General features: G+C 37.8%; 1 protein-coding gene across 3 annotated transcripts in view; it reads right to left on the reverse strand.

Annotated features, from left to right (window-relative positions):
• LOC308559263 (UDP-glucuronosyltransferase 2B31-like) overlaps positions 1 to 25970 on the reverse strand; it is a 75352-nt gene that overhangs the window by 18830 nt on the left and 30552 nt on the right. Inside the window, exons 1-6 of one of the 3 annotated variants that reach the window (XM_081141819.1) lie at positions 23822 to 24574; positions 22610 to 22758; positions 10028 to 10159; positions 8032 to 8119; positions 6964 to 7183; positions 313 to 1876 (exon numbers count right to left, since the gene is read on the reverse strand). In XM_081141819.1, the coding sequence (XP_080997945.1) occupies positions 1597 to 1876; positions 6964 to 7183; positions 8032 to 8119; positions 10028 to 10159; positions 22610 to 22758; positions 23822 to 24539 (1587 nt within the window). In that variant the 5' untranslated portion in view covers positions 24540 to 24574 and the 3' untranslated portion in view covers positions 313 to 1596. Of the gene's footprint in view, positions 1 to 312; positions 1877 to 6963; positions 7184 to 8031; positions 8120 to 10027; positions 10160 to 22609; positions 22759 to 23821; positions 24575 to 25970 lie in introns of those variants that run through there. The other 2 variants (XM_081141820.1, XM_081141817.1) reach the window with 2 other exon arrangements.

Below are 25970 nucleotides of genomic sequence, written 5' to 3' on the forward strand. Positions count from 1 at the left end.
AAGACAGGGAGCATAAGAGCACCCAAAACCTGTCTTGTGGAGTGGCCTGAGGGATGGGGTTATATGGGGCAAACTGGCACTGGGAATGGAATGCAGCTCCTGCAGCCCTGGAAGTCATTCTTTTGATCTTGGTGCCTGGGGATGTCTCCATAAGGTGATATCTTCACTCCTTGTTCACAGCTGCGCCACCTCCTTAATTGCTTCAGTCTGGGATCAAGGGGAGTGTAGGGTGCAAAGGCCTAGGAGAAGGAAGCTTAAGAAAAAAAATCTAAATCCTTGCTTACAGAAGTATGTGTGTCCTACAATTTTATAAGTAATATAATTATATTTCAGATTAATTCAGGTGCTCAATCTTTGGACATTATAAGTGCCCCTCTAGAGTATGGGTTCTACATTATCAAACCTACAATTGGGACCATATATCCATTATCAAAGGCCCAAACGAGAGTGAAAGCAGCCAGGTGAATCTTTTTAAGGGGCTGTGAGGTAAAGAGAATTCACTACTGAAACCGAAGTCTTTCATAAATAGCTCAGTTTTATAATAGGAAGCAATTAGCTGTTGTTATATTTCTCAACCCACATACATTTTGATGGTAAATTAACTTAAACTGGATGAAAGCAAATGACTTGCCATATCGTTAGGAAGAAATGATTCTGAAGCTGGATGTACAGTAAAACCAAGGAGCATTGGTGGTCTCCCAAAATGAAAGGGAAGGATGAATCATTTTACACAATTCTAACTATTGAATAGTTTCTATAGTAAGAGATAAAACTATAGAATTTTACACCAAAATAAAGTTAAAATATTCTGAGTATTTGCAAAGTAACATTAATATGTGAATAAACTACTTAATGTTCTTGTGTCCATGTGTAATGTTTGAAAAACACTTAAGCTCATTTTTGGGGTATAATTTGCAATTAGAATAACATTTAAATATTTATCCACATGGCTTTATTTTTGTCTTAATTTTTACAAGTTTTTATCTTTTTTTTTTAATAGATCTGGGACTCAGATTTGATGCTGCAGCCCTGCCCAGCCCATCTTTTAAAAAAGTGAGCCATTATGTTTATTACTGTGATTGACTTTTCTAGGAGGGGTATTAATTCATTCAATAAATATTTATGGAATGCCCACTGTGTACCTGGCAGAGTGCTAGGTCCTAGGGATAAGATCTCACAGACGAGCCTCTGTCTTCATGGAGCACCCACCAGATAGCACAGAGGTTTCACCTCAGGGGCCAAATCCAGGTGGCAGCAGCTTCCTGTGACAGTATTGTGAGAGGATTCTGAGCTACCTCTGGGCTCAGCAGGGAGTATAGTGGCTGATTACTCAGGTCTGCCAGGGGCGCTCGCTGTTAGGGAGTTTGAGTGTGTGCTGCATTTTAGACACCCGTTCACGTTTTTATCTTTGATGTGACATATTTATAACTCTAAAGCAGGTAGTAACTTGAAAACACATTTTGATCTGAGAAGCTAAATTGTGAAAAGTCATTTTGTCACAGGAAGAGGGGATCCTTAAATCACAACTTCATTGTGCTAGAATAAAGTGGAGGAGTCCCATCTATGGGGCATATCAGCTTCAGGCCTCAGAAACAACTACTCCCTTTTCCCCTTCTTTCCTGGGTTAGCAAACTTCCGGCAACAAAACAGAACACATTTTGTGATGACAAATATGGCAGTTGCCACACAGGCCAGCAGGAACCCAATCACATCCAAAGAGTGGTACTGGAACCAGGTGAGGTCATGGGAGGCTGGCCGCAGGTGTTTGGCTCCTTTGTGGCGCATGACAAACTCGATCCAGAAGACTGCTCGATCTAGAGGTTTCATGGGCTGGTCATGGTGAATTCTTGATAACCTCATTGCATTCTCTTTATATCTAAAGGAGAAGCACAAAGATACCAACATTTAGAAAAAGTTAATTTGCTTAAGCAAATCATTCCCATGAAAGGTTTTTGAAGAGTTATACATGTGTTTCAAATAAATGTCATAGAATTGCAGAAGAAGAATATCATTTGGGTCTACATAGATAGTTTAGCTTTTAAGTTGGAATTTTCTGATGACAAATATTTTACAAAGTGAAGATGGAAGAGAGGGTGGGAAAATTACATCTTTTTAGCAGAGGAAATGATAGGAGTTATTTTAAGGGCTATAAATGTGAATGAAACAGGGGCTACATGGCAGGCCTGACAAGCTCCATGACCCAAAATAAGCACGCAAGATGATCTGATCATAAATTTCTAACTGGGCAGGTCCTTGTCAGTTGTCTCTTCCCAAGCCTCTAGCTTCCTTAGTGAAAGGCTAATCTTTACGCTTAAATGAGCCTGTCCATTGTTCTAATGCATCTAGGATAATATACCTTTGAAATGCCAGAGTAATTTCTCAAAGGCATAACCGCAAGTACCAGAGCACAGTGACCACAAATTTCTCCTGTTGCCCACAAGGCAGCTGTATTTTCTATAAATGTTAAATGTTAACTGTTCTGTACCTACCAATGTAAAAGAAGTATGTATCTCCATTTTACTTTCTATCCAGTCCTGGAGATCCCCCCGCACCTCCCCCGCCGGCCACCTCCACTTTGCTTTCTCCTGCTTCCTTAATCTACTAATGGATGTCATGTAACATTTCTTGTGTCTTCTCCTTTGATTGTAAAGGCAAAGAAAGAGCTGCCAAACTGCCATTCTCAAGAGCGTTTTTTTCATTTGTTGATATTGCTTCTGGACCTCAGTTATTAGCTCAAATAAATGTTTATAAAAATTTTTCGATAGGTTTGGACTTTCTTTGTTCAACATAAATCAAACGGTGAAATGCAGTTTTAGGACAATGCATTTGGAGTTTTTAAAGAGGAATTGAATGATGGCGGGAGAAATGCCTCCTCACTAGTCCCTATGTTTCTACTCTTCTCTTCATAACTGTGTTATCCATTTTCTGACCAGAATGATAATTATTTTGAAGCACATAAGATTATTACACTCTCCTGTCAAAATTTCCATCTGGCTTCTCAACCCATTTAGAATAAATTCCAAACCTTTTTTGGTCTACAAGACCCTACATGGTATTAAAGAGAAAACCATAGGCTCCAAATGGCATTACTCCTGCTAAAAGACCATGATGCCAAACCTGTATTTAATACCCGATTCAACTGATATTTCAACTTCTCCCAGAAATATAACCTTAATCAACCAGTCTGGAACTTTCTGATCAATACCAATGATCAGAAAATCTGTCACTTGGACCCTCTCCATCTCCAATAGGAAGAAGAGGCAATCTCCATGATAAAACCCTTGCCAGCCTGGCAGGGCATGGCTCTGTGGTTGAGCATCGACCTAAGACCCAGGAGATAGAGGTTCGATTCCCAGTCAGGGCACATGCCCGGGTTGCGGGCTCTCCCCAGTCGGGGGCAGGAGGCAGCTGATCAATGACAACTCTCTCATCACTGATGTTTCTATTGCTCTTTCTCCCTCTCTCTTCCTCTCTCTGAGATCAATAAAGATATATATATATTTTTAAAAAACAAAACCCTTGCCATTTCTTTCCTGGAAAAAGATGCCCACGTCTAAAAATAATCTTTCCTTTTCTTTTGTTACTAACTCTCCTGCCACACACCTCTTCCTATACAAACCTTCCATTCTGTGCAATCCCTCTAAGAGCCCTCCTAGTTGCTAATGGTACACTGCCTGATTCATGAATTGCTTAAAATAGCCAATTAGATCTTCAAATTTACTAGATTGAATTTTGCATTTTGCCAATGGACAGACCCCTGGCAATCTCCTGTCCTGTCACTTTGTCCTATGCACACTCTGTTTTAGGCACATTGAACTCCTGGCTGTTCAATGAAGTTGCCAAGTATGTTTCCACCTCAGTACCTTTGCACGTTCTGTCTCCTCTGTCCCTCTTTTGGAGAAGTCTTTCTTGCAACACCCCAAGGCTGCTTTTAACTTCTGATGGAGGCCTTGGCCTCACTGTCGTGTCTCAGAGAAGCTTTTCCTGGTCACACTTATAGCACCTCTAGTCATTTCTTCTATGTTTTTGATTTTTTTTCACCATTTGATCCCTAGATTTCTAAATACAAGTGCACTGGTTTAATGTGATTTCAAATCCACTTGTTTATGAGTTAAGTGAAGTTGTTTTAATCAACTTGTTTAAGACAAAGACAAAAGTTGCTTTGATACAAGAATGAAGTAAGTCCTGCGAGGATGTCATTCTACATCTGGTGTTTGTTCATAAGCAGAGGCCTCCCCAGCCACCCTAGGAGCTTATTGATAAAAAGACGTGGAGGAGCAACTATATAGCAAGGAAACATTTAGACTACAAATATTGAGAGTTTGTGAGGACTGTCTGAGAGTTTTGGTTTGGCAGTGTGACTCTTCATTAACCTAAAAGCTCTCCAGAGACCCTTGGTGACATGTGTCTCTTAGACAGTGGTGATAACCCTCAAAGCAGCCCAGTGAAAGAGATCGGCCAGCTTTCCAACGATGGTGTCTTTGCTCCCTGGCAACTTGCTCTCACAGCGGGGGACTTTTACCTTTGTGCTGGCAGCTGGAAATCAGCTCTTGGTCGGCCACTGATTCTTTATTAAATTTGGACTTTATTCTCCCTTTGCCGGGAACAAGAGTGTGATTAACCAGTTATTTGTTTGGTTTGTGTTATTTCTTTATGTGGCTTATTGAAGAGCTATTATCCTGTATGCTACTGACTTGTGAAATTATTCTAATTCCCACATGAACCTGTGCTTATAAATTCTAGCAAAGACAGAAATCAGTCTTTGAGTATCACTTGCTGCCTCCTCAGAACATAAACATACATTTTGTAAAGTATACCCTTAATTTCAGTATTAAAAAATAAGAAAAATGCACATATCCTAAGTAAACAGCTCAAAATTTCATAATTACCTAGTAAATTATCACGAAGTAAATATACCAATGTACCTACTACCTAGATACTGATATAGGATACTACAAGCTACTAAAAGTCCACACTTTCTTGGACTTTTATTCACTAACCCCTTCCATAAATTAACTGCTATCATTACTTTTAATACCACCGATTAGTTTTTCTTGTTTATATATTGGAATCATATAGTAATTCTTACTTTTATCTTTTCTATAGCAGTTGTAGTTAATTCCATGGCTGTACAGTATTCAATGCATGACAGTGCCACAGGTTATTGCTTCGTAATGTTCAATGGACATTTAGATGGTTTTTGTGTTTTTTTTAGCTATTTCTAGTAATGCTGATGTAAATATTTTTGTATGTTTTTTGGTTTACTTATTTATGCATTTCTGTTGTGTATATACTTAGAAGGGGAATTGCTGAGAGGAAGGTGCATGTATGATTATGATTTCAGCATTGACTCTGAATTATTTAGAAATGTGTTGCTTAATTTCCAAAGTTTATAGGTATTTTTACTTTAGGTCTTTCTTTTATTTCTAATTTAATTCTAGTCTGGATGGACATATGCTCTTTACAATTTAAAAAATTTTGAATACTGAGTCTTGGTTTTGCCCCAGCATGAATGTTCAATTCCATTACTATTCCTAATGTTGTTAAAGAATATATGTTCTCTACCATTTGTATATATGTCAAATAGGTTAGTTGTTTACATATTTATTTTTTCCGCTTTTTTATATTATAGAAAAAGATCTTTAAAAATATCCTATTATGATTAAAAACGTGTATTTTGGTCTTTCTTTTAGTCTGCTTTTACTGTTTTTTTTTACTTGGGGATTTATTAATAGGTATCACCAATTACTAATTTGTATTGTTTTGAAAGATTAACTATTTATCATTATGAAGTATTTATCTTTACTTTTAGTAGTGCTTCTGGTTTACTGTGTCTGATAATAGTATAGCTACATCCTTTTATGGTCACTGTTGAAATAGATCTTTTTTCTATCTTCTTACAATCTTCTTGTACACTTTGATTTCGCATGGCTTCTAAATAGTATATATAGTTTTTATTTTTTAAAAATATATCTTTATTGATTTCAGAGAGAGGAAAGGAGAGTGAGAGAGAGAGAGAAACATCAATGATGAGAGAGTCATTGATCGGCTGCCTCCTACATGACCCCGACTGGGGATCAAGCCCACAACCCGGGCACATGCCCTGACTGGGAATTGAACCCTGGTTGCCTGGAGCCTAGGTCTACGCTCAATCGCTGAGGTACGCCCGGCCGGGCTGTAGTTAATTTTTAAAATCCACTCAGACATTACTTGTGTTTGAAAGATTTAGTCTGTTTAAATTTTACTTCTTTACATATGTTCACACAAAATCATAGTAGCAATATTCATAATAGCCAAACTTGGAAACAAGCAAAATGTCCACAAACTGATAAGAGGATAAATAAAATGTGCTATATTCATATCATAGAATATTATTTAGCAGTGCAAAGCTACAACAAGGATGAAACTAAAAAACATTATTCTACGTGAAAGAAGCCAGTTCCAAAAGACCATATATTGTATGGTTCTGTTGTTATGAAATGTCCAGAAGGCCTAATCTGTAGAGACCAAAAGTTGATTAATGGAGGCTTGGGGGAGGGGAATGGGAAGTGACTTCTAAGGCATATGATATGTCTTTCTTAGATGATGAAAATGTCCCGAATTTATATTATGGTGATACTTTCATAGCTCTGTAACCATACTACATATATTTGAAAAATATAATTTCAACAGGTGAATTTTATGGTATGTAAATAATATCTCATAAAATCTGTTAAAATGATTATAATAAAATAAGTTTTTGAGTGTAAAGAGACTTATAGTTCAGAAATTTTAGGTATTGAATTGAAAGAATTTATGATTTTGAAGTAAGTGTCTGATTGAAAATAAAAAAAGATTTAAGATGGGTTCAATCATGTTAATAATGTCAAAATTAGCCTATTAAATATAAGATGTAACTCATATGCACCATTGGTAAAAGACTTATCTATAAATACTATCTATTAAAAAATATGTGATACTTACGAAGGGTCATTGATGACTGTCTTCAATGCATTGAGCAGACCTGTACTTGAAATAGTGTTCACGTCCAATCTGACAGCTGCTCCCTTGGTCTGCATGCGAGCAATGTTATCGGGTTGATCAGCAAACATAGGGATGCCCACCATAGGGATCCCATGGTAGATCGCCTCATAGATGCCATTGGTTCCACCATGAGTTATAAAGGCTTTGGTTTTTGGATGACCTAGGATTGGGTGAATTTCAGCAAATTATGAACTGTAAGTCTTGGAATAAAATGAGAGTTGGGCAATAAAGGCACTGACAGAGACAACGTATTTAGTAACAAATTGGTCTGCACTTCAGACTGAATTAAAATGTCTTTCTGAACTCATAGGAAGAGGCACCTAAGTCTGCTGGAGAGACAGTGAAGGCTTTCATAGATCAAAGTGTTTCTTGTGACTCAAAAATGAATAGAAATTGCCAGTGGACAGACTGAAAGAAAATATTCTGGATTAAAAAAACAAAGTATGTAAAACAGAAAAGTGGTGTGGCATGTTAGAATATATTCTCTTAATAAAGTAGTGAAGTCACTGCGTGTGATATGTAGAAGTCAAGGCAGAAGGCCAGGGGATGGCAGTGGCACAGGAATCAGAGGAAGGAAAGGCTGCACTTTATAATGAAATATCTTATTACTTCCGAGGGAGATTCTGAGCTTTTTCCCAGTGGAAAATGGAGAGTCACTGGTAATACAAGAGGAGCTGATCTTTTTCAGGGGCAGTGGGTTAAAGGATAGGTGTAAGGAGAGAACAGGAGACGGAGATAATCGGGAAAGTGTAGAGATGTGCTCTGCGAGGGGTGGTTACACAGGAAACAAAGGCATGTGGTCTGCGGCCCTAAGGAACGTGACTGTGAAATAAGATGCCAACGGTTACAGCTGACCCTTTTCCCCTGGGACCGGGACATAAATACTGGGACATTTTTAATTTTTATTTTTGAGGTTTTCAGTAAGAAATGTTCAATAAATGTCCTTCCTAGTGACCTGTTTATCATTCTGGCTGAACTGACCGATTTCAGTGTTTTCCAGAATCTTACCAAGAAGGTCATTCTGGGGGATCCACTTATAGAGCCGAGTATTTGGCCCTAAGGTGTCTGGCTTTTTGCCATCGTATCTCCATATAACCTGTTAGGGTAAAGAAAGTAACATACTTCTTGAGTCAAACTACAGTTATATCATGTTAGAATTCTAAACAGATTCAGGGGCATCTGGGTAAAGCCTTGCCTGTTACAGATAGGAAATGAGGGCCAGACACGTCAGGTAATGAGGCCCAATGAAACGCTGATGCAACAGGAGCACTCACTCGTGCGACCTGCACTTATTTTTATATTCAGTCACGAATGAGCGCAACCGTGACGTTTCACACTTAGGAGTTCGACAAATGCGATGATCCATGACCAATTCATGCAGATAAAGTTTTTAGGGAGTCATATAATTGTAGTGTAAAACCCAGCAAATTACTAATAATCTACACATTGATTTTAACTATTTATTATACCTGCTCTCATCTTCCAGATTTAATGTTAACCTGTTTATTTCTTTTTGAATGATGGAGAAGTGCTTTACTTATATTCACTACTTTCATAAGTTATTTTATTGCAGTCTTACATCATATGATTTACAAAATCAATGCAGTCAGCTCTTTGTGAGAATTAAATCACTTAATTTAAATGCCATTTAACAGTTTATTATTAAAAATAAATAATTTCTGTTTAATGAGTATGTTTAGCTACTTGTTAATCACCACTTCCAAGTGGTAATTTTTATATAGATCCAGTATTAACACCCTTGCCGGGATTGAAAATTTTCTTAAAATGTAGAAATGAAAAGCCCATTGGCACTTCATAAATAATAGTCTGTCTGTTGAAAAGATCAAATATGATGATGGTGGTGCATTTTATTCAACTGACTCTTAGCACTTCAGAATGTGCTGCAGTGTACTGACAACACTGATTAATGTGGTTAATTAATTATAAATGGTCAAGCGATTTCTAAGTCCACTACTAAGCTGGATTATACATCTGTTTGCTGTGTGAGTGTTATTACTTCAGTTCTCAGCCAATTAGCGTGCGTGATAAGGAGAGAGCTACATTAGTTAGGAAACTGAAAGTGGTTCAGAAATGCCCAGAGACTTCAAGGGTATTATTCTCTGTATTAGAATAATCGATTATTCTCTTACTTTATGGAGAAGTGTGTGGTGTGGGGAGGGCGTCTGGAACTGTCTGTGCTAGGCTGGCTTCTGGTGGACTCTTTTATATTCCCTCCCTCTCCCTCAATCATGAGAAGTAATTTTTCTGAGGGTTGCTTTGGGGCCCATTTATAAACACTGGGTCACCTTGCGGGCTGGGCCCACCTGCAGCCTTTCTTTTATGTCTTCCTGCTTCAGAATTTAGCAGATCCCAGCCACCAGGGAGGTTTTCTCTGTCTTTTTTACAGGCTGCTTTTTCTCTTTCCCTAAATGACTGTGGCTGGCTTGGGTCCCTGGGTGCAGCTTGGTGAGCCCTGGGCATCGTTTCTCTGAATATCACCTTGAAACACTGAATAGGCCCAACCCCAAGTTCAGGAAGACTGAGAGAGGCCTGGATTACCTGTCAAGCCTGAACTGTGTCATGCCTTTCAGGCTGTTGTCATTCCCCGTTTAATGTTACTGTTAAAATTTAACTCCATTCTGAGAACTTCTGTAGTGTTTACAGAACCCTAGGAATCCTGCAAGAAAATGGAGCAAATGACTAGATAGAATTTGGTGGTATCTTTACCTGCCTACGATACTATTATAACACCAGACTTCACACTATGCCTCTTAAATATGCTTCTTTGTGATCACAGTGTTAATGCCAAAGTTATTGTCCATCAGAAATACTCTCTGTACTACTTTAGCACCTGCCATGGGTATTGTGTTTTTCAAATTGATATCTGAGATAAATTGGAGCTATCATGATAGTTTACCTTTCATGTAGTAATTTCTGTAATCCGAGACGCTTTACAGAGTTTAACACACTCATTAGTTTTCTACTCTAAGGTAGTTTATCTAACCTTTTGAGGAATCTGGGCAAGGGCTGATGCAATCATATTCGCACTTTCTTCCGTCATGTTAGTGACCATTGACCCCAGAGTAAACACGACAATACCATTTTCTCCAGAGCTCTGGGCAAACTCTTCCATTTCCTGTGAGGGAAGAATTTACCCATCACAAAAGAGCAACAGCACAGTGAACACTATTGAAAGGATTGCTACAAACAAGTAAAGAGAGAAAATTAAGTATTATAAGGAGTTATTAACAGTGCTTGTTATGTTCAGTTGTGTTAAGATATAAAGTTACCCTCTTAACCAACCCTAAGCATACCGTTCAGTAGTATATCTATTCTTACCTTTGTGCAGGCCACCTCCAGAACTTTTTCTCCTTGCAAATTGGAACTGTATAGTTTTTATACTGTAATTCTCCCTTTCCCATTTCACCAGTCCCTGACAGCTATCCTCCTGCTTCCTGTTTTTATGAATTTGACTAGTCTAAATACCTTACATAAGTGAAATCATACTGTATTTGTCTTTTTGTTAGTGGCCTGTTTCCCTTAGCAAAATGTCCTTAAGATTCAGCTATGTTATAGCATGTGTTAGAATTTCCTTCCATTTTAAGGCTTAGTAATATTCCTCTACAGATACCTGAACTACCAAAAAGACAAACAAGTGGGTCCTAGAGCAAATTAATCCTGAAATTTCACTGGAGACAAAAATCACAAAACTGATGCTTTCATTCTTTGGGTATATCACGAGAAGGCAGGGGTCCTTGGAAAATATAATAATGCTGGGAAAAATACAGGCATTAGGAAAGAGGAACATCAAATACGAGATGGATTGACTCCTTAAAAGAAGCTATAGGCATGAGTCTAAAAGAGCTGAGAGGGCTGTTAAAACTAGGATTTTGTGAACATCACTCATTTCTAAGGTTTTCAGGAGTCAGAGCTGACTCAAGGGCACTTACCACACAATACATCATTGTGTGTATTAATGGTTTATTGATTTATCTATCAGTGGGCCCTTGGGTTGATTTCATCTTTTGGCTCTTGTGGTAGTGTTATGAATATGGGTGTTAGAAATATCTCATCAGGGCTCTAATATCATTGTTTTGGATATACACCCAGAAGTGCTATTGCTGGACCAAATGGTAATTGTTTTTAATTTTTTGAGGAACCTCCATTCTGTTTTTATCAGTGGCTGTTTTTAACAGACCTAATCCCCCAGTTCCTTTGCAGTATACATACAGTTGATGAGCTTGAATTCCTTTATTACATATACATGTGCAAATGTGTGTGTGTGTATAAGGAAGAAGCGAAATAAAGCCAGTACACAGTATTGAAGAGGAAATGATTTTAGACAATATTATATCTCCAGACTCTTCATTTATAATGTTACTAATTAATAATATGTATTCTTTTAATGAGACTACACAGCAGAATCTTAACTCACCTTTATTTCTTTATTGTAGTTCTACCAAATTACTTACATTTATGCTTGTCAGATTTTCTGAAGAATTATTGTAGTATATTCATTAATATTTTATTTATTTGACTATGAATACTAAGAAAAAGTTCATTATGATTAGAATGACTTTATATCTTTATCAGCTCTATAATAATTTATATCTCATCTTAATTTTTGTCAAATTCTCCCAAGTTTTCTCCTAGACCATTTAAAAAATTTTATTGAAGTATAGTTGACATACTATATTAAATTTGTTTCAGGTGTACAACATAGTAATTTGACATTTATATACCTTACTGCGTGATAAGCACTGTAAGTCTAGTAGCCAACTCAGTGCACAAAGTTATTATAAGTATTATTGACTCTATTCCTTTTGCTGTACATTACATTCCTGTGATTCATTTATTTTATAACTAGAAGTATGTACCTCTTATTCTCCCCCCCCCCCCGTTCCCAACCCCCTTTCCTCTGGCAACCATTAGTTTCTAATTTGTATCTATAAGTTTGTTTCTGTGTTTTTTTTTAAGATTACACATAGAATTAAAATCCTATGGTATTTGGTTTTCTCTGTCTGATTTATTTAACTTAACAAAATACCCTCTAGGTTCATCCGTGTTGCATTTAGCAAGGTGTCGCCCTTTGATATCGGTGAGTAATTTTTCATGGTATGTATATACCACATGGATTTTATCCATTTACCTATCGATGGATACCAAGGTTGCTTCCAGAGCTCAGCTATTGTAACTAATGCTGTAATGAACTAGGGGGTGCATATATCTTTTCAAATTAGTGTTTTTGTTGTTTTTTCTGATAAATACCCAGAAGTGGAATTGCTGGGTTGTATGGTAGCTCTATTTTTAATTTTTTGAGGAACGTCCATACTGTTTTCCATAGTAGCTGCACTGATTTACAACCATGCCGCATGCACAAGAGTTCCCTTTACTCCACATTCTTGCCAACACTTTTTATTTGTCGACTTATTTCTGGATATTTATTTTCTAGTCTGCTACTTTACTGAATTCATTTATCAGTTCTAGTAATTTTTTTGGTGGAACCTTTAGGGTTCTCTTTATATAGCATCATGTCATCTGCAAATGGTGACAGGTTTACTTCTTCCTTTCCAATATGAATGCCTTTTAATTCTATTTTTTCTCTGATTGCTATGGCTAGGACTTCCAATACTATATTGAATAAAGGTGGCAATAGTGGGCATCCCTGTGTTGTTTCCGATCTTAGAGGAAAAGCTTTTAGCTTTTCACCATTAAATATAATGTTAGCTGTGGGTTTGTCATATATGGTCTTTATTATGTTGATGTATGTTCTCTCTGTACTCACTTTTTGGAGAATTTTTTTCATGAATAGATGTTAGATTTTGTCAAATACTTTTTTCTGTATCTATTGAGATGATCATAGAATTTTTTATCTGTGGTTTTGTTGATGTGTGTATTACATTGATTTTTTGTGTGGATATTGAACCATTCTTGCATTGCTAGAATAAATTTCACTTGAACATGATGTATAATCCTTTAATATATTGTTGAATTCAGTTTGCTAATATTTTGTTGAAAATATTCACCTCTCTTTTCATCAGAGATATTGGCTTGTAATTCTTTTTGGTATTGCCTTTGTCTGGTTTTGCTATCAGATTGGTTTTCATAGAATGAGTCTGGGAGTGTTATTTCCTCTTCAATATTTTTGGACTATTTTGAGAAGGCTAGGTATTAATTGTTTGGTAGAATTAAATGTTCAGTAGAATTCACTTGTGAAATCATGGGTCCTGAACTTTTGTTTGTTGGGAATTTTTTATTATTGTTTCAATTTTCTTGCTAGTAGTTGGTCTGTTCAGGTCTTTTGTTTGTTTGTTTTTTCAGTGTTAATATGAATAATCTATGTTCCTTTTTTTAAATTTATTTTTTATTTTTGTTTAAAATGTTACAGATGTCCCTTTTTCTCCCCAATGACCCATTCCACCCCATCCCATCCCCCTCCCCCGTCCCTCTCCCCACCATTGCCCATGTCCTTGGGTTGTGCATATTTGCATATAAATTCTTTGGTTACTCTCTCCCCCTCCACTCACCCGCCCTCCTCCATCCCTCTGACATTCGTCAGTCTGATCCATGCTTCCATGTCATTGAATCTATTCTATTCATCTGCTTATTAAGTTCTTTAGATTCCACATATAAGGGAGACCATGTGATGTTTGTCTTTCTCTGCCTGGCTTATTTCACTTAGCATAATATTCTCCAGGTCCATCCATACTGTCCCAAAGGGTACGAGACTCTTCTTTACAGCTGCATAGTATTCCATGGTGTGAATGTCCCACAGCTTTTTTATCCACTCATCTACTGATGGACACTTGGGCTGTTTGCAGATCTTAGCTATTGTAAATTGTGCTGCTATGGACATAGAGGTGTATATATTCTTTCTGATTAGTGGTTCAGGATTCTTAGCACCCTCTCAGGCACATGTCGTTTGTTGATTTGTTGATGGAGCCATTCTGACAGGTGTGAAGTGATACCTCATTGTGGTTTTAATTTGCATCTCTGATGTTTAGCAACGTTGAGCATTTTCTCATGTGTCTCTTGGCCATCCGTATGTCCTCTTTGGAGAAGTGTCTATTCAGATCCTTTGCCCATTTCTTAATTGGGTTGTCTGTCTTCCTCTTGCTGAGTAGTATGAGTTCTTTGTACACTTTGGAAATTAGCCCCTTATCAGATACATCCTTGGCAAATATGTTTTCCCAGACCGTGGGGTTTCTTTGTATTTTGATGCTGTTTTCTTTTGCTGTGCAGAAGCTTTTTAGTTTGATGTAGTCCCATATGTTTATTTTTCCTTTTGTTCCTCTTGCCCTAGGAGATGTATCAGTGAAAATTCCACCAAGTGGTATGTCTGTGACTTTACTGCCTATGTTTTTTTCCAGGACTTTTATGGTTTCGTGACTTACGTTTAAGTCTTTTATCCATTTTGAGTTTAAAAATATGAAACGCTTCACGAATTTGCATGTAATCCTTTTGCAAGGGCCATGCTAATCTTCTCTGTATCATTCCAATTTTAGTATATGTTCTGCCAAAGCGAGCACGATCTGTTCAGTTTTTATGCTTCTTCCTGGTTCATTCATTGAAGGTTTTATATTTCTTATATGGCTTTTTCTGGAGATTTCTTCTGTTCTTTCATTTGGAACCTATTTCTTTGTCTCCCTATATTTGTTACCTCCTTGTGTTTGTTTCTATGTATTAGATCAATTTTCTTTGACTCCCAGTATTCATGGGGCGACCTTATGTAGTAGGTGTGCTGTGGATTCCAGTGGTACAGTCTCCTTGATCATGCAAGCTGAGTGCTCTGAGAATGTTCCTTGTGTGGGTTATGTGGGCCCTTCTGTTGTAATTGAATCTTGATTGCTATTGGCCAATTCATGTGTGGGATCGACCCTCAGGCTGCCTGATTGTGGGAATCAACTCCAACCATGGCATGTGAGCTGCTGTGCAGGTGCTGACCCCATGAAGTGAAATTTGCCCCAGCAGGTTTTGGTGCCTGTTGTGATCTCCCTTTTGATATGCTGCTTGTGAAGCTTATCAGAACCTGCTCTGTTGTTGTCTGAAGCTGGCCACTGAGAGATTTGGTTTTTGGCCTCTTGAGAGGGACTCTGCTGCAGGCCAGCAGGCAGGTCAGCAAAACTCCCAAAGCACTCCCATGAAATCTGCTTGCCTCTGCTTGCCAGCTACCTGTTAGGCTCAGTCATTGAAAGAGCGTCTGGTGCCACTCTTTAGCAGGGTGTAAGCTCCGCAGGGTGAGGTGAGGGTGAATCCAGAGAGTGGGGCTATTGTTTTCCCCCAGGCTGATGCTGTAGGGGGGAGTACTCCACCCAAGAAAGATGGTGACTCTGGTATTGGAGAATGAATTAGCACAGGAATCCTGGCAGTTGCCCCTTCAGCTTCCTCCCCAGAGCCACAAACCCCAGACTCTCCTCATTCAATTCTAGTCTGCTCCACCTTTCCTTCACCAGAGCTCAGGGGGAGTGGCAGCAAAATAAATTCTGTGCTTTGGCCCTTTAAGAGAGTGCCTGAGTCTCTACCATCTTTCCCTGGTGGATAGAAACTCTGCTGCTGGTCACAATCAGATGTTATGTGGGTGCCTATACTCTGGTATTGGGAACCCAGGCTGGTGTTTAGACCCCATGCTTCTCAGGAGGAACCCCCTGCACCTGAAATATCCCTCTGGAACCTCAGCCACCACCTGTGGGACTGGGCTAGCTCTTCTCTCATCGTTGCCCTTCCTACCAGCCTCAATGTGGCTTCTTTTGTAAATACTCGGTTATAAGTCTTTTTTTCAGCTAGTCATTCAAGATGAATATTCTATAATTTAGTTCTAATTCCAGTTTGGAAGGATGTGAGTGTAGCTTCTACCCACTCTGCCATTTTTGGATCCTCGGGAGTTTCTTTTTTATTTATTTTTTAATCTTTACCTGAGGATATCTTTTCCATTGCTTTACAGAGAGTGGAAGGGAGAGAGAGAAAAAAAGAGAAAGAGAGACAGGCAGACAGACAGGCATCAATGTGAGAGAGACACATCGGCTGGTTGCCTCCTGCGCTCAAGGGATCAAGCCTGCAACCGAAGTACGTGCCCTTGGCTGGAATTGAACCTGGGACCCTTTAGTCTGTGGGCTGATGCTCTAACCACTGAGACAAACCTGTTAGGTCAGCATTTTTTTTTTTTAAGAGGTAGGCCTCTATCGCTATGAATTTCCCTTTTAGATCTGCCACTGTTGCATCCAATAGATTATGGAAAGTTGTGTTTTAATTTTTATTTGGTTCAAGGTAGTTTTGATATTCTGTTTGATTTCCTCTTTTACCCACCTGTTGTTTAGTAGACTCTTGTTTAGTCTGCATGTGTTCATGTTTTCTTTTTTTAGTTGATTTTTAATTTCATTAGTTGTGGTCAGAAAATATGCCTGATATCATTTCCGTCTTGAATTTATTGAGACTTGTTTTGTGACCTAACATGATCTATCCTGAAGAATATTCCATATGCCTTTGAAAAGAATGTATATGTTGCAATTTGTGGAGGATATGTTTTTGAAATATCAAATTCAACTGGTCTAATGTGATATTTAAGGCCATTGTTTCCTTATTGATTTTTCTGTTGGGATGATCTATGCATCAATGGAAGTTGGTTGTTAAATTCCCCTGCTGTTATTGTAATACTGTCAGTTTCTCCCTATATATCTGTTAATATTAGCTTTATATATTTAGGTGCTCCTATTGTGGGTACATACATGTTTACAAGATGTTATGTTCTCTTCTTGGATTGACCTCTTTATTATTATGTAATTCCCTTCTTTGCCTCTTTTTACAGTCTTTGTTTTAAACTCTGTTTTGTCTGATGTGAATATTGCTACCCAATATTTTCTTTTCATTTTTATTTGCATGATACATCTTTTTCCATATCTTTAATTTTATTCTGTGTCTTTCAATCTGAAGTGAGTCTCTTTTAGGCAGCATACAGATGGCTCTTTTTTTTTTAATCCATTCAACCACCCTATGTATTTTTTTATAATTCATTTTAAAAATATATCTTTATTGATTTCAGAGAGAGGAAGGAAGAGGGAGAGAGAGAGAGATAGAATGAGAGTCATTGATTGGCTGCCTCCTTCACCTCCCCTACTGGGAATTGAGCCCGCAACATGGGCATGTGCCATGACTGGGAATCGAACCGCGATATTCTGGATCATAGGTCAATGCTCAACAGTGGATCCACACCTGGCTGGGCTAGCCTATGCATTTTTAATAGAACATTTAGTCCATTTACATTTAAAGTAATTATTGCTAGTTATGTACTTTTTGCCGTTTTGGTAATTGTTTTTTTGGTAGCTTTTGTAGTTCTCTGTTCCTTTCTTTCTTGATCTCTTCCTTAGTTTGCTGATTTTTTTTTTTTGGGGGGGGTGTTCTTTGTTGTTATTGTTGTTTTGGGTGGTATATTTTGTAGATTTATGGTTTTTCGTTACCATGGAGTTCATATATATATTGATCTATATCTGTAGCAGTCTATTTTAAGGTGATATGCATGCAAGTTCAAAACATTCTAAAAGAGGTACATTTTTACTGCCCTCTTTATATTTTGTTTTTGACATCATATTTTACATCTTTTTATTGTTGTGTATCTCCTAAATAGTTATTGTAGTTATAGTTAATTTACTACTTTTGTGTTTGAACCTTTATACTAGGTTTTAAATTGCTGATCCATTGTGTTTATTACATATTTGTTTTTACCAGTGAGGCTTCTTTCTTATTTCTGGTTATGGCATTTTTGTTTGATTGTTTGTTGTGGGGGTTTTTTGTTTGTTTGTTTTTTTGCTTAAAGAAGGCCCTTTCACATTTCTTGTAAAGCTGGTTTATTGGTGATGAACTTTATTTTTTGCTTGTTTGGGAAATTCTTTATCTCTGCTTTAATGCTGGATGATAACCTTGCCTGGTACAGTATTCTTGGTTGTAGGTCAATTCTTTTAGCACTTTAAATATATTCTGCTACTACCTTCTGGCCTGTAACTTTTCCCTTAGAGGTCAGCTAATAGTTTTATGAGGTTTCTCTTGTGTTTTTCTCTTGCTGTCTTCAGTGTCATCTCTTTATCTTTTGTCATTTGAATTATGACATATCTTGTTGTAAATCTCTTTGGATTTATCTTTTTTAGACTCTCAGAACCTTCTGGACGTGGGCGCCTGTTTACTTCCCCAGGTTAGGAAAGCTTTTACACATTATTATTTCAGGTAGCTCCTCTGCCCTTTTCTCTCTCTCTTGTCCTTCGGGGGCCCCTATAATGTGAGTGGTCATACTCTTGATGTTGTTCCAGAGGTCTGTTAAACTATTCTTCTTTATAAAGATGTTTCCCTTTTTTATGTTGCTCTGATTGGTGATTTTCATTATTCTGTCCTCCAAGTTGCTACCCCATTCTTTTCCATTCTTTATTATGCTGTTGATTTCCTCTAGCATATTGTTTTCATTTTAATTATTGTATTCTTTAGTTCAGACTTTTTTTAACATTGTGTAACTCTGTTAATGTTCTCACTGTGTTCCTCTATTCTTTGTCATGTTTGGTGAGCATCTTTATGATCATCATACTAAATATTTTATCAGGCAAATTACTTATCTTTGTTTCTTTAGTGTGTTTTTCCCTCTGAGGTTTTATTTGTACTTTCATTTGGGACATATGGCTGTTTCCTCATTTGTTTTATTCTCTGTGTCTATTTCTAAGAATTAGATGAAACAGCTACTCCCCTGAGCTTGATGGAGTGGCTTTGTGTAGGTATGATTTCTGTGTAGTCTATGTGTGCTACGTGGCTTTGGCAGGCTGGTTGGAGTTGAAGTGGTTGCTTGAGGCACCAGGGTTCCTTGCACATGGGTTAGCCACAGTTGAGACAGACATGGGCCAATTTCCCCAGGATGCACAGCTCCAGGGGAACCCTACTAGGCTGGCTGGCTGGGTTTGGGGCAGCCAGGGGCATGTGGCTTGAGCAGTGCCATGGCAGTTAAACTCTATGAGCCTGGAGTGGGTTTGGGGTGAGTTTCCTAGGGCATGCTGTGGTGGCCTTGCAGGTGGTATGCAGCACTTGAATTGAATTCCTGCCCATGCTATCTGTGGAAAGAGAATGTAAACATTTGTACTCACTGGCACCTCCAATGCCAAAGAGTTTCCCCAGAACCTGGAGAGTTCTTGCAGTTTCTCAACTTTATCCAGTCTCTCTCATTTATTATGCAGAAGCTATTCATTAAACCCTCAATTGTTCTTTCAGGAGGAAATACTCTACCTGTAGCTATATATTCTGTGTGTTCATGGGAGGGTGTGAGTTCAGGGTCTTCTTATACTGACATCTTGGACTTCTTTCCCTACATCACTTTTTATATAGTGGAGAATCACTGAGTCTGGTATTACTGTCTGGAATATCCATGAAATGGCCCTAAGAATCCTATTTGTAATCCAGAATTGTACTTGTATAGTTACTAATTTGAGTGACCATGTTTCTGGCTTGTTTATGATACCTTTTGTTCTGAAATGGATGTTGCAGTAGAATGTGCTACGTGTAACTGGCTGTGAGGCCCTCGTCATCACCTCACTGAGTCTCCCGGGGAGCACCTTCCCCACAGTGAGGGAGGCACAGCTGGGCTCTCTGCAGCCGAGATCTGGTCACCCTCTTGAGTAGCTCAGTTCAATGTATATAAAGTTCCTAGTGAAGTCATGTTCATCTGGAATTGTTTCCGAATTATTCTCACTGTAGTTTCTGATCATTATCAGTTTTTAAATTTTATTACTTTTTGTACTAGAAAAATTCCTAATTGCTCAATGTACCTTCTACCCATCCCTTGCCCTGCCCCCAAATATGTAAGGAACCAAAATTTCATGGATATCTGGCCCAAACTTCATACTCACCTATTTTTCCCTCCTGATTTTTCTGTTTTAAATTGCTTACTTGTTTTTTCTCTCTGGAAAATAATGACCTAACCCTTCTAACATAAAATGTTTACTTTATCATTCTAATCATTGTTTCAAGCTTTTGTTTAAAATATTAAGATATAGTTGACATATAACATTCTGTAAGTTTAAGGTATGCAGTGTGTTGAATTGATTCATTTATATATTATAATATGAGTACTACCTTAGCATTAGTGAACACATCTGTTAGGTCACATAATTATCTTTTTGTGTGTGTGTGGTGAGGATATTTAAGATCTAGTCTCTAGAAACTTTCAAGTATATTATAGAGTATTGCTGGATATAATCACTATATCTCCTAAACTTAATCATCTTTGAGTTGCAAGTTTGTAACCTTGACAAACTTCTTCTTAACCACCCATTCCCTTTCCACCAGTCCATGGTAATCACCTTTGTACTCTCTGTTTCTATGAGTTTGCCTTTTTTTAGATTACACATATAAGTGATATCATATATTATTTGCCTTTTTCAGTGTGACATATGTTACTTAACATAATGCCTTTATGGTCCATCTATGTTGTCCCAAATGGTAGGATTTCCTTCTTTCTCATGACTGAACACTATTTTAATGGGTGTGTGTGTGTATGTGTATTTCACATCTCTACCCATTCATCTTTTGGCACACACTTAAGTTGTTCTCATTTATTGGCTATTTTGAATAATGGTACCATAAATATGGGATTATGGATATATTTTTGATATCCTGTTTTTCTTACTTTTGGATATATACCCAGAAGTAGGATTTCTGAATCAAATGGTAGCTGAATTTTAATTTCTTTGAAAACTTCTATACTGTTTTTCAGAGTGGTTGCATTGATTTTACATTCCCACCAACAGTGTACAAGGTTCTGTGTTTTCTTGAAGATCATTGAGTTTCTTTATCACAGCTATTTTCGATTTTTTATGGGGTAAATCATATATCTCCATGTCTGTTTGGTTGTTGGGGGATTATTGTATTTGGTAATTAATGTTTCCTGGATTTTTCATGTTCTTTGGAGTTTTGCTTTGCTGTTTTTGCATTTGAATTAGCAGTCACCTACTTACCTTTACTACTTTCAGGGTAGAAATACCTCTTGTCAGTACTGCCCTGGATAAGGCTTCTTCAGGCCTTGTGTGAATATGCCTGCTCTGTGCTTCTTGCTCCCTCTTGTGGGAGAATTCTTAAGCCCCTATGTCTTCTCTCCATCCTATAAAGCACCAGGCCAGATGCTGATAGCCTCCCCATTTTTCTCCTGAAGGTGGTGCTACAGCTTAAGTTTGTGGTTTCTTTCTCTGGTTGGCCAAACCCTGTCCTGCATCTGCTCTTGCTCCCTAGCCTTCTATCAAATTTTGCTCTCGCTGCTGCCCTAGGCAGCTTGTACACTGAGCTGTCCACAGAGGGTAGGAAGTATGGGTTTGGAATGCAGCTCACTGTTGGTGCCCTCAGGCCAGCTGGGAGAGTCTGTAAGAGAGGTTTTCTTCCTGGTTTGTGGTCAGGCTTCCTGATGGAGTACAGATGCAATCGGGCGGAACCCTGTCTCTTTAACGCCCTCTGGTAATCTTATATGCCACTCTCCTGATCTGCTTCCTCTTGCCAGTTACTGAGCTCCCAGTTTAGTACTCTGGATGCTGGGAGAGAGAAATGAGCCCTTTAGAAGCATCCTGAACATTCGGGAAAGCTCGGCATCCACTCACTGGCTCTCCCTATCTGCTGTGGGAGAAATCACAGGCCTTCTTTAGCCTTAAACTTTGCTGACTTGGAGGAGGAATGATGCTGGCAAAATCAAGCTTTCTTCTCACCCACAGCAGTGCCTTTAAATTCATATATTTTGTGCTCCAACACAGTGCTGAACTTCTCTTTTAGAAATCTGGACTTCCACAAGAGCTCTCTAAGCCACAGGTGACCGCCCAAGTCAGGGCTCTGTAGGTGCTACTAGGCTGCAGCTAGCAGGCCTGGAACCAATTCTCAACATCCTGTAGGTATCACAGCCAGTACTGGAGTCTTTCTGCCTCTTACCCGATGCGCAGGTGGGTAAGACTCTTCTAAGGTCCCCTGGCATGTGATGCTGGATCCCAAAACTTCCACACAGGCACTTTTGTTCATGAACAGATAACACATTTTTTGTTGTTGAAGGGGAACAAAAACCAGACATGTCTTATGGTTAATTATGCCAGAGGAATTATGATCCATTACCATGGGATATTCTCTAGCATTATTGTACCTTTAGGTTTTATTTTTATTATAATTCTTTTCACACTATTCTTATTACTTGCTTATATTATATCTTTCCAAGTAGAATACCTGATGTGTGTGACCAAAATCTGTGTGTTCACTTCTCCTGTGCATATCTATTACTTATCCTTGCACGATGCTAGTCACTTTAAAATTAGTCTTTGAATTAATGGGTGATACCTTTTTATGTGTTGAATAATGAAGACCATAATTTAACTGACCCTATTTCCAAAGTCTCCCAAGTATAATTCTTTATTCCATCATGATAATGTCATTCAGATTCTTGAAACGGTATAGAAATCTAAGTTTCTAATTGGCAGGTCACTTTACCCAGATTCCCATATTACTCACAGTGTGATAAGACATTCTGAATGAAGAACACAGAATCATTCCTTCTGAAAATGCAAAGTAAACAAAGTAAAACAAACATGGATAGGTTTACCTTAGGCAAAGGTTTGGCAGGTTTGCAGTGGAGGCCTCCAACAAATTCAAAATGTGGCAAGAGTGGGCGAGGAAACTCAAAATCCCAGTAGCTTCGAATGAACCATATTTCAGCTTTACTCATTAACTCAAATAATGTGGTGGGTCTCCCTGAAGGGAAGAAACCCAACAAACAAAAGTTAGAGAAAATGAGAATATTGTAATGTAAATATACCATTTAGTTTTCTGGAAAAAAAAAAAAAAAAAAAAAAAAAGTTTGGAATAATGTAGCCAAAGATGTTTAAAGTGTCTGTAGTTTCAGAACAAGAACATATTTATATAATATACATATTTAATATTATTTTGTTTATATATATGAACAATAAAGAGTCTTCTTTAACATCACATCAAGACATTCAAATCATAGAAAATGATTAAACCTAACCCAATATAGAATTAAACATGCATTTGTTTACTCTGTTAAGCTGCAAAAGTAGCAGATGCAAATGTAAGCAATGACTTCAACTCCTCAGTAAATTAATTCTGTTATGGCCATGGGAAGACTTTTCCGTAGATTATTTAGTCTAGTTTCTGCAATTTACCAACCTATCCCCTTGATCTTAGATTTCCTCAAACCTGAGGTTTTGAGAGTGTGGCTCAATTCCTGGAACTATAACTGCATTTGGTTCATTTTAGGAGCTTAAAAATACTTGTGCATTAATAAAAATATTTGCAAATAAAAGCTGGAATATTTTCATAAAGTATGGTAATAGATATGCTCACTCTTAATTTTGGCTCATTTTGTCTTTAATAAAGAGAGAGATTTCACAAAGTACAGTTTACTGACTTACGTATCCACCCTTCAAGAAAATTTTAGTGTTTGAACAGATGAGTTGTAAGTACTGAGTGAGGGATATGAAGTCATTAGAAACCTCAAATGATAGGTTCCTGAGTCTGGGATAGAGCACTCTCTCTCTCTACTAGAGAATCCTTCAGGTAATATGGAAAATAGTTCAATTTTTAAAACAAACTAAACCATATAAGAGGAAGCAATTCCCCAATGATACTATGATTTAAGCAGTTCTATAGTTGTGAGAATGAGATCATTTTATAATTTTATTTTATAATTTACTTATAAAAGACAAATTTCTCTGACTTAATACTTATGCATACTCACCTTTCAAGGCTCTAAGAAAGTTAGGAGTTTATACTACCAAGTAAAGACATGACTTACCAAGTACTTCACTGTAAAACTGATCCCACTTCTCACTAAATGCTTGGAACCAGAAGTCAAAATAAAGCACGTATATCATATTTTTTACCCTCTCCATGAAGGTCATTTGATCACTTAATTCTGACAAGACAACTGGTACGTAGGATGGAGGGAACGGAAGTCCTCCAGTATACTTTTCAATTTTATAACCAGGAAAGGCCCGGAGACTGTACACCAAAGGTCTTTTAAGTAGTTCAGCCAGCAGCTCACCACAGGGTCCAACAGCGTCTGCAAGAACGACATCAAACCTTGATTCCTGTAGTTTTGTCATAAGTTTCTTGTTTAAAACTGCATCTTTACAGAGCTTTCGAATATAATCAGAATATTCCAAAATCATATCTTGTGTTAGTGAAAAATAAGTCCAAAATGTATCTTTTGGCGTATATGTCCATTTAGAGATCAGCTGCATGATAACATCCTCAAAATCATCTTTTGTTAAAGATGCAGGAAAAATTTCAAACTTAATGGCAGATGCCTTATTGGGATCAACAAGAATTGAAGCTGAAGATGTCAGAACAGTCACTTCATGGCCTCTCTGGACAAGTTCATCCAGGATTGTCTTCATATTGATCCAATGGCTATATTCTGTGGGCCACACCAGCACCTTTCCACACCACCCAGGGCGAATGTGACAGCTCAGCTGTAGCAGCAGCAGAACGGAAATCCACTTCGTAGGCATCCTGGTGGAGCAGTGTTTCTTTTCAAATGACTGATCCCTTTTACCGTGGTTCATGCTTATGTCCAAGAGAAATTGATCAGAAAGTTAAAATATAACTGCTACACCTCAAAGTAAATATATTTCATGAGCAGTCAGAACATTTTATGGAAAGTCAAAATATCATAAAATAGATGACCTTCTTTTTATCCAAATCTGTGTAATGCCTACAAGTGCTACCACCCAGCTAGGAGTCATCTTTGCAGTTCCCCTATGTTTTTTAATACATTATTGATGAATGTGTTAACTAAGGAATTTAGAAGAGATGGTGCCTGTAATCTCTTCTCATGAAGAAAGGGACATAAAGCTATTATACAGCTGACAAAGAATTACATGGATGCTCGTTCAAGAGATTTTATTTATTTTTAAAACATATGTTTTATTGATTTCTGAGAGAGGAACTGAGAAGGAGAGAGAGAGAAACATTAATAATGGTGAGTCACTGATCGGCTGCCTCCTGCATGCCCCCTACTAGTGATGGAGCCCACAGTCCTGGCATGTGCCCTGACTGGGAATCAAAGTGAGTTCTCCTGCATCATAGGTTGATGCTCAACCACTGAGCCACACCGGCCAGGCCAAGAGATTCTATTTTTTATTTTTTGGGGGATTTTACTTTAATTTTTTTATTTGTTTTTATTTATTTTTATTTTTTAATATATGTTTATTGATTTCAGAGAGAGTAAAGGAGAGAGAGAGAGAGAGAGATAGAAACATCAATGATGAGAGAGTCATTGATTGGCTGCAGCCTGCAACCCGGGTGTGTGCCCTGACCGGGAATCGAACCCCAATCGCCTGGATCCTAGGTCGACGCTCAACCACTGAGCCACACCCGGCTGGGCGAGATTTTACTTTTTAAATAAAACTTTGTGAACATATAATTCACACACCATTCAACTGATTAATTTAAAATGTACAGTTTAATAGTTCATAGTGTAATCACAGAATTGTGCTACCACCATGATGATCGTATGAAGAGCATGTTCATACCCCAGTGAAACCTTTATCTTTTACATGGAACTCCCTAATCTCTTACGCCCCACACCCTATCTAAGCATTAACCTGGCTTGTGTTTCTATAAAGAAGGAGGATTTCTTGTATGGAATAATATAATATGTGCCCTTTGTGACTGGCTTCTTTTACTTAGCATAATAATTTAAATATTCATTCATATTGTAGCATGTATCATGATTTTACCCCTTTTTATTGTAAGATAATATTTCACAGTATAGACAACCACATTTAAAAAATTCGTGCATCAGTTGATAGACATTTATCCCCCAATTTTCGCCGCTATGAATAATGTTGGTTTCTTTTAACATTCATATGCAAGTTATGAGTGAACATGTTTTCCTTTCTCCAGGGTATATACCTAGAAGTGGAACTGCTGCACCATAT

The sequence above is a fragment of the Miniopterus schreibersii genome (assembly GCF_964146895.1).
Source record: "Miniopterus schreibersii genome assembly, chromosome: 1".
NCBI classification, from domain to species: Eukaryota; Metazoa; Chordata; class Mammalia; order Chiroptera; family Miniopteridae; genus Miniopterus; species Miniopterus schreibersii.